Source organism: Anopheles coluzzii, chromosome 2 (genome assembly GCF_943734685.1).
Source record: "Anopheles coluzzii chromosome 2, AcolN3, whole genome shotgun sequence".
NCBI classification, from domain to species: domain Eukaryota; kingdom Metazoa; phylum Arthropoda; class Insecta; order Diptera; family Culicidae; genus Anopheles; species Anopheles coluzzii.
In genome coordinates, this window is record NC_064670.1 from 61956406 (window position 1) to 61965961 (window position 9556).

General features: G+C 45.7%; 1 protein-coding gene across 1 annotated transcript; it reads right to left on the minus strand.

The window, feature by feature from the left end:
- Nucleotides 1-337: 337 nt before the first annotated feature.
- On the minus strand, nt 338-5566 carry LOC125908322 (uncharacterized). Its single transcript, XM_049611019.1, has 3 exons — nt 2476-5566; nt 1489-1871; nt 338-1152 (listed from the first exon to the last, which is right to left on the minus strand). Exons 1-3 carry the CDS (start codon nt 5562-5564, stop codon nt 338-340), a joined length of 4287 nt encoding a protein of 1428 aa, XP_049466976.1. The 5' UTR covers nt 5565-5566.
- Between the last annotated feature and the right edge of the window lie 3990 nt (nt 5567-9556).

Consider the following 9556-nt stretch of genomic DNA (forward strand, 5'->3'; position numbering starts at 1 on the left):
TTCGTGTAGATCGAGCAGTTTCTAATGTCGAGTAGTTTATAACCTAATCTTAGTTTCCTAACGCTTTGTTTTATGTACAATTCAAATTTAAGTTCGAAAATAATTATCCAAATTCCAACATTCCCGGCCACCAAAGAAGAACTTCTTTAAATTTCATGCAAAATATAAATTCAATAATGAGTTCAAAAAAGAATTCAAAAAAAGTTCGACTCTTGAACCTGACGCTTATCTCCTATCATACTGCTCGTGTGTGTAGATGTGTGAATGTGTGTTGCGTGTATCTTGTTCTGCCATGAGTGCGAAATGTAAACAATGTCGCGTGGCTTGCAGCTGCGCGTTACTCAGTGCCAGTGGTTTCCTTCTGCTCTAAGTTGCTAATTACGTCCGGATTAGGCAAAACCGCCAGACGATTAGCTGCGCGGACGATTTGCTTCCCTGAAGCAGTGCGCAGTGTAACGACGCGAACAACATCGTCCTTTCCAGGGTGTACTGCAACGATGCGCCCCATCGGCCACGAGGTAGGATGTACATTGTCTTCCTTAATAATCACCAGTGTATTTTCTTTCAGAACCGCTGATTTCCCGTTGCAATATTTGGCTTGAGCTTGTAACTGCTGCAGGTACTCCGGATACCATCGAGCCCAAATGGTTTGCAGATGTTTTTGTACCAACTGGTATTCCCTCAAATAGTTGCTCGGTGTCTCGGTGTAATCGATGATTGGTACCGCTTGCAGATTGCCACCGACGAGGAAGTGTCCCGGTGTCAATGGTTCCAAGTCCGACGGCTCATCGGATAGAGGTGTAATTGGTCGCGAATTCAAACATTGCTCTACCTGGGCAAGTAGGGTAAGCATGCTCTCCTGTGTGATGCTTGTTGTTCCTATTGTTCTGACCATATGCTTTTTAGCTGCCTTCACCGCCGCCTCCCATAAACCTCCAAAATGTGGTGCTCTTGGTGGGATAAACTTCCACTTCATATGATTCATCGCGCACCAATCAAATATAGCAGCTCGATCGTGTTCGTCGCTCTTTAGCATCTTGTAGACGCGATTCAGCTCATGTGCCGCTCCCTTAAAGGTGGTTGCATTGTCGGAATGCAGTTCACTGATTTGACCACGACGTGCAATCAAACGACGAAGTGCATTGATAAATGCTGTTGATGTTAAATCGCCAACCAGTTCGATATGTACCGCTCTTGTTGAAAAACATACAAATATGGCGATGTATGCTTTAATCGGACTTCTGTTGCGTATGGTTTGTTTTATATAGATTGGTCCGCAATAGTCTACTCCGCATACTGAGAATGGTCTTGTTGGTGTGACTCGTGATGTTGGCAAATCGGCGATACTTTGCTTAATAAGTGTGGGTTTGGCCTTAAAACATGCGTGGCAACTGTGGTACACAGACTTGCATAAATTGCGACCGCCAATTATCCAAAAGCTTTGGCGTAGTGTTGCTAAAAGCAGTTGTGGTGCAGCATGCAGCTTACTCAAGTGTATCGAAACAGCTAGTAGTGCGGACAGTGATAATATTACCGGGTGTTTTTCTGATTCCGACAGATGTGCCTTACTGAGCCGGCCACCAATGCGCAGAATACCTTGCGTATCTATGAAAGGGGAAATCCATTTCAGTTTGGAGTTCTTCGGAATCTCTTTGCCCTTCTGCAGGTGTTGTATCTCCTCGGAAAAGGTGTCTTGTTGCGAAAGATAACACAACTTGAGTTCTGCCGCCTTGAGTTCGTCTACAGTGAGCGTTGGGATATCCTTAGCATGGACCTTGTTTCCTACGCGGCGCTTTGCGTTTTGTATAAAGCGCAAACAATGTGCAACAACTCTTGGCAGTTTGTGGTAGATCGAAAATCGTGAGAACAAACTGTTTCGAAATTCGCAGATTAATGTTGTGCTTGCAACCCGTGACGATAGTTTTTTCTTCTTCTGCGCTCTCATCTTCGCTTGGTGATGGTGTGTTCTGTGGCCATTCTTCCGAGTTGCGTGCTAACCAATGTGGCCCGTGCCACCAGCGCTCACACACTAGCAACTTTTCCGGCGTTAAACCTCGCGAAATGTCGTCTGCTGGATTGTCCGAGCCTGGAACATGCTTCCAGCATTGTATTCCAGCCGTGTGCTGAATTTTTGCAACCCTGTTTGCAACGAAGGGCTTCCATCGATTTGGTGCTGAATTCAGCCAGTGAAGGACAGTCATGGAATCGGTCCAACAGATGGTGGTAGCAGAAATTTTCAGTGATTGCTGGACTTTCTCGTAAAGAAGTGTGGCTAGTCGTGCTGCACATAATTCCAATCGAGCTATGGAATGTGAATTGGATAACGCAACGACCTTTGACTTGGCTGTTAGCAGCTGCACGGTGACTCCTTCCATGCTTTCAGCCCGAATGTAGCAACAAGCACCATATGCTAGTTGTGATGCGTCAGCAAAGATATGAATTTGCAGACTTGTTGCCGTGCATTGCGATATGTACCGTGGGACTGTCAAATTGCGTAGTGAAGATAATGTAGAGTGAAATTTCGACCATTCATGCTGTAAGTGCGATGGTAGCTCGCTGTCCCAGTCATATGCCTTTCCATGAATCTTGAGATCCCATAGTTGCTGCATGAACATCTTTGCGATGATGATCGTTGGGCCCAGTAGCCCGAGGGGATCAAATATCTTGGCGATATATGACAAAATTAACCTTTTCGTCATGCTGGGTGTTGTAGGTGGTATCTCAATACGAAACCGTAGTGTATCAGTTGCCGGTTCCCAAACGATGCCTAGTGTGGATACTTGTTTCGAGCTCTTCCACTCGTGCGAGAGTTGTACCGCCACATCTTCTGAAGGAACGTTCTTCAATGCTTCGGAGCGGTTCGATGCCCATTTCTTCAGCGTGAAGCCAGCTGAATTTAGCATGTCTGAGATTTGCCTTTGTATAACGATTGCTTCGGACAAATCATCGGTACCCGTTAGCAAATCATCTACGTAAAAATCGTTCATGACCGCGTTCATTGCCAAAGGATACTCTTCCTTGTGGTCAAGAGCAATCTGTTTTAGGGTCCTGGTTGCTAAAAATGGAGCAGAGGCTGTGCCGTACGTAACCGTCTGTAGCTCAAATGTCGATATAGGATCTGCAGGATGTTCTCTGTACCGGATGCGCAGATAGTTACGGTCATGAGGGCTATGTAAAATTTGCCGATACATCTTCTCTACGTCTGCAGTGAGAGCAATGGCACGAGAACGAAACCGAAGGATAATTGATAGAAGATCTTCTTGAACGACTGGTCCCACGAAGAGTTTGTCGTTCAATGAGTAACCACTCGAAGTCTTACAGGATGCATCGAACACGACACGCACCTTCGTGGTTGTGCTTGATTCGTTAATGACAGCGTGATGTGGGAGGTAGTAATGCTCTACCGAATCGTTTGCAGGACTGGTAAGCCGCTTCATATGCCCCAAATGCTCATATTCTTTCATAAATTTAACATACTCTTCTTTCATTTTAGCATTGGTGTTCAACCGCCGTTCGATACAACGCAGTCTGCGATCGGCTATTTCCTTCGACTCTCCTAAAACGATATTAGGGTTGGAGTTAAATGGCAAACTAACGACATACCTTCCACTTGAGTTGCGAACAGTTGTTGCTGCGAAATGCTTTTCGCAAGCATTCGCCTCAACCGATAGCACAGGATCCTCGGCTATGGTTTCACTCTCCCAGAACCGCTGCATGGTCTCCTCCAGTGGGGTGTCGTATGCAGATAGATGGCACAGCCGCGGACCGACTGACGAATGATGAGTGTTGCCGGTGACAACCCAACCAAAGTGGGTTTCGACCAGCCACGGTTTGCCTCTACCGATAGAGCACTTGCGACCGGTGTGGAGCTCCCAGAACGTATCGCCTCCGATGACGATGTCGATTTGCCCCGGACTGTTAAAGGTGCTGTCCGCCAATGCCACGTCCGGCATTTTCCATGAAGAGACGTCCGTTGGTGATGTAGGGATGTTTGCGGATGGCGTGTCCAGAACCAAGAAAGTCATCTCCGTTGCGAAGGGTTGTGTCTTGGACTGAACGGTAGCGACGATGGAACCCTTGATCTGCTGTACTGCATTGCCGATGCCCGATACAGCGACGTTGACCCTTTTGCAACTCGTCAGCAGTTTCCGTGCGAACTCCTCAGCGATGAAATTCGACATGGATCCCGAATCCAACAACGCCCTTGCTTCATGGGTGTTCCCGTAGTCATCCTTGATCTGGATGTTTGCCGTCGCCAGAAACACATTGTCTTCATTCGACTGAGCTGACAATGTTACCGTTGCGGGTGGAGCATAGGGTGGTGAATGATGTAGAAGTGTGTGATGACGCTCACGACACGTGCGACACGAATAATCCGACTTGCACGCTCTAACCTGATGATTGCTGCTCAAACAGTTCCAGCACAGCCGCTTCGATGCGACGACGTCCCGTCGCTGTTGGACCTCCTTGGCGATGAACACTGGACAGTTGCGCAGTGTGTGGTCTTCGGAACACTCCAATGGACACTTTGGCTGTTGGGTGTGCGCAGTCGATGCAGCAGGAGCCGAGCGAGATGTAGCTGCATTCGCGATGAATCTCCGTTGCCCTGGTTGACGAATGAGACCGGCCACCTTGATACCACTAGCTGCTTGATCCTTCACGAAGTTGTTGGTCGATTTCAAGATTTGGATACGATCTTGCACGAAGTCGATCACATCCTTATATTTGTCCGTCGTGAAGTGCACGGAATGTTTCTCCCAAGCCAACAATGTCTCTCGATCCAACTTCATCAGCAGCATGTTTGAGAGGGGTGTGTCCCACGAGTCAACCGGTTCGTTCAGCTTTTTCAACCCGTTGACGAAGCGGGTGAATTCATCCACCAGGTGCGTGAGCTTGTCAACGCACACCAATTGCACTCCCGGAAGGTAGTGCAATTTGCGATAGTATTCGCGAATCAAAAGACGAGAATTGTCGTACCGTTTAAGAAGCGCCGCCCAGGTAACCGAATAGTTGTCCGCCGTTAAAGGTGTATGCTCGAAGGGTACCGCCGCGTCCCCCTTCAACGATGACAGTAAGTATTGTAGCTTCGCGATAGATGGAAGCTCGGCTGAAGCGTCGATCATTGCGATGAAGCGATCTCGGAAAGAAAGCCATTTTGTGTGATCTCCGTCAAATGTTGGAAGTTCGATTTTGGGCAAACGTAAATTTGGCGCGTGGGGTCGACCGAATGCAAGCGTTGAGGAAGCCAAGCCCGTTGTATCGTTGAGCGAACCTTCTTCCTTTGGCTGTCTTTCCCGTAGAAATGATTTTAGCTTGCGACAGCGTTCTTCAATGTTGATCCGTTCCATTATGCTGGCTTCGACCGCTTCGTCTTTATCTTCAAGCTCTTCCAGTTTCGAAACTGCGGTGAAAAACTCTTCCTTATGTTTCGCCAGATCTTCTAACACCTCCGGAATCTGCTTGGCATCATCACTCGAATATTTCGCCTGGAACCGTTCCAGCGATTTTATGTTCTCCAGGGCGATCCTCTTTTTCAGTTGCACTGCTTTAATTTTCTTATCCATTGCACAAATAAAATACTGCGATATCACACGAAAATAACGAGCAAAGCGATGGCGCGAAATTCAAAATGATGGCGTGTAACCGACCGTTGCCCTTGATGCGGGGCGATATGCGATGGCGGGAATTGTCACGGAATGACTTGCACACTTGACGACGAATACCGAATTCCACTCTTGATGCAGAATGAAACTTATTTCTTCTCCGTATATCACGATCCGGCTCGAAGGACCAAAAATGTGAAATATATTCACGAAAAGGGGCTGGCTGTGATATTTGGAGGAAATTTGAATAGGAAAGTGTACACCTTTATCGCTGGTCGGTTTGCAACTGTATATTCGTTTGTCCTTTTTTGTATATAATATTTCATGCAGTTCATAATTCGTGTAGATCGAGCAGTTTCTAATGTCGAGTAGTTTATAACCTAATCTTAGTTTCCTAACGCTTTGTTTTATGTACAATTCAAATTTAAGTTCGAAAATAATTATCCCAATTCCAACACCTCCTCATTCCTTTCCCTCCTTTTCCTCCTTTCCGTCTGTCGCTTACGATAATTTAGCCTTAAAAACAAAGTGTTGCTAGGTAGCAATACTTGCTGAATAGCTACGTTATGCAACGCGCCAGCGATTAAACGCGCTTAACGATTAAATGGAATTTAACGATTTAATGGAAGACATAGGCTAAGAAGGAAATGCTGATCGACGACGGTCAGCATTTTTAGAGTATAAATTCAATTGAAAAAAAAATAATGAAGGCATTATTTGCCAAGAGCCAGTTGGTGCGTTTATTATTGTGCTTTCCCTCCTTTCCCTCCTTTCCCTTTTTTTCGATCCTTTCCCTCTTTTTCATCCTTTCCCTCTTTTCCCTCCTTTCCCTCCTTTCCCTCATTTCCATCCTTTCCCTTCTTTCTCTCCTTCCCTCCTTTCCCTCCTTTCCCTCCTTTCCAACCTTTCCCTCCTTTCCCTCCTTTCCCTCCTTTCCCTCCTTTCCCTCTTTTCCCTCCTTTCCTTCCTTTCCCTCCTTTCCCTCCTTTCCCTCCTTTCCCTCCTTTCCCTCCTTTCCCTCCTTTCCCTCATTTCCCTCCTTTCCCTCCTTTCCCTCCTTACCAACCTATCCCTCCTTTCCAACCGTTCCCTCCTTTCCCACCTTTCTCTCCTTTCCCTCCTTTCCCTCCTTTCCCTCCTTTCCCTCCTTTCCCTCCTTTCCCTCCTTTCCCTCCTTTCCCTCCTTTCCCTCCTTTCCCTCCTTTCCCTCCTTTCCCTCCTTTCCCTCCTTTCTCTCCTTTCTCGCCTTTCCATCCTTTCCCTCCTCATTCCTTTCTCTCCTTTTCCTCCTTTCCTTCTGTCGTTTACGATCATTTAGCCTTAAAAACAAAGTGTTGCTAGGTAGCAATACTTGCTGAATAGCTACGTTATGCAACGCGCCAGTGATTAAACGCGCTTTTTTAACGATTTTATGGAAAACATAGGCTAAGAAGAAAATGCTGATCGACGACGGTCAGCATTTTTAGAGTATAAATTCAATTGAAAAAATTAATGAAGGCATCATTTGCCAAGAGCCAGTTGGTGCGTTTATTATTGTGCTTAAGTCGGCGTGTACTGTGCCTGTCTTGGGCTGCTGCTCCGAAAGACAGTTTCGTGTGCGCGACCAATGGTGGCTCCAGAGAGGATGCATCAACCAACGGATCGGCAAGTAGTCCAATGCCCTCTCTTCCCTTCTTTCTCTCCTTCCCTCCTTTTCCTCCTTTCCCTCCTTTCCAACCTTTCCCTCCTTTCCCTTCTTTTCCTCCTTTCCCCCCTTTCCCTCCTTTCCCTCCTTTCCAACCTTTCCCTCCTTTCCCTCCTTTCCCTCCTTTCCCTCCTTTCCCTCCTTTCCCTCCTTTCCCTCCTTTCCCTCCTTTCGCTCCTTTCCCTTCGTTCCCTCCATTCCCTCATTTCCTTCCTTTCCCTCCTTTCTCGCCTTTCCATCCTTTCCCTCCTCATTCCTTTCCCTCCTTTTCCTTCTTTCCGTCTGTCGCTTACGATAATTTAGCCTTAAAAACAAAGCGTTGCTAGGTAGCAATACTTGCTGAATAGCTACGTTATGCAACGCGCCAGCGATTAAGTGATGAGTGGCTCCAGAGAGGATGCATTAACCAACGGATCGGCAAGTAGTGAAATTAATTTAGAAAACATAAATAGGCTGCAAAAGCATCTGAAAGGTTAAGCACTTCGTGCAGTTAGCTGATCAATGCTTAACCCAGAAAACCGTTGCGCTCGTAATAACCAGGCTCGACAAAATGGTCGGGAACCCTGAAAGCATTTACAAGTCTTTACTGCTAGAATTACTAGTGATAAAACATATAACGACAGATAATCCTTCAGCATTTTTAGAATTTTCCAACGCTTTGCGCAATCTCATTGACAACATGGTGTTGTTGAAGCAAGAAGGATTTTTGAATGACCAAAGGCTGCTAAACGATTTAACATCAAGGTTTTCAACCGAACTTCGGAACGAAAGGTTGAACGAGAATCGAACCGTTCGAACAGTTCGGTAAAGTGCACGAACGAACGAGATTCTTAACAAAAAACGACAAGGACTTTTGGAAGAAACTGACTACACCGAACGCGTTCGAACGTTCCGTTCATTGTTCGACGACACACATAAATGTGGTAATGAAACGTGCAAAATCATATTGTTTTCTCGCTCTTTCTCGCACCGTGCGAACGGGTCGTCAGAGATCAAAATGTACCCTGTTGGTGTTGAAATCGTACCCATACAACTCAATTCCTCGAACGCCGTCGAATTTGTCAGGCAGTGTTCGATACGTGTGCTGCAAGGTGTTATAAATGACAAGGTGAAGTTGTTCAGAGCAAAATGACATTTCTCGACTTGACATTTCTCTTCCGGGGGCTACGGTATAAAAATCGGGGAGGGCTGGTGCGGGGTAATGAAATTTGTATGCAGAGAGTGACAGATGTCCCCCACAATGTCGCCCAGCAAAAGCGATAAAAATCAACCTTCTAAATACATTATCCTTGGTGTGCTGTTGGTTTGGAAATCGTATCTATACGACTGAATTCATCGAACGCGTTCGAACTGGTGCTCGATCTGTGTTCTGTTGGTGTGTAAATCGTACCTACACAACTGAATTCATCGAACGCGTTCGAACTGGCTCATTTGTGTTCGATCTGTGCTCTGTTGGTGTGGAAATTATACATATACAATTCAATAGATCAATCCCGTTCAAACGGATTATTCATTATTCGCGAATGAACTGAACTGGAATTGCGCTCATCATGTTGATCCATATTTAAGTAGTTTTTTTTATAGAATCCTTGAGTGTGTATAAGGCATAGGGTACAATATATGCTGGAGACGTCTATGCTCGTATTAGTTTTATACATGCTAGTTTTTGGTCGGTTTTTCGATAGCTAGCCAGACAGCAGATGGGCCGAGTCTTTAATGTTTTTAAATTATTGGTGTCAACCGCAGAATGAGTACTTCTTTGGCTACAGTATGCGTCTATGGCGGGTAAATGAAAAAGATAACGAGCGTTCTTTGTAAATAAACACCCCATGAAAAAAAGAACGAAAGAATCGTTGTTCACGTACGGTTCTTTTTGGTGAGCGAACTAGTTCGTTCGCGTTCGGTGAAAAGAATCGTTTTGCCCATGCCTAGTTGAAACACACGATAAGTACGAAACAAGATAACAAGAATCTTACGCTACAAGACCTAGCAGAATGGCTGAAACCCTCTGAAGAACTAGCCATTATGCGGCCACGAACGAAGGAGTATCCAAGCAAGAAAGGTCGAAACATTAAGATATACAGCATCGTCACAAAGGGCCAGAAAAGGAAACAATATGTATAATTTGTGGATTTCCTCACGAAACCACTCGTTGCAGGCAATTGAACGGTAAGACACCCAATATAAAATTAACTCTTTTTATTCGGCATAGAATTTGCACCAATTGCTACAAGTACAGCAACCATAACACCAAAAACTGTCGCCTATC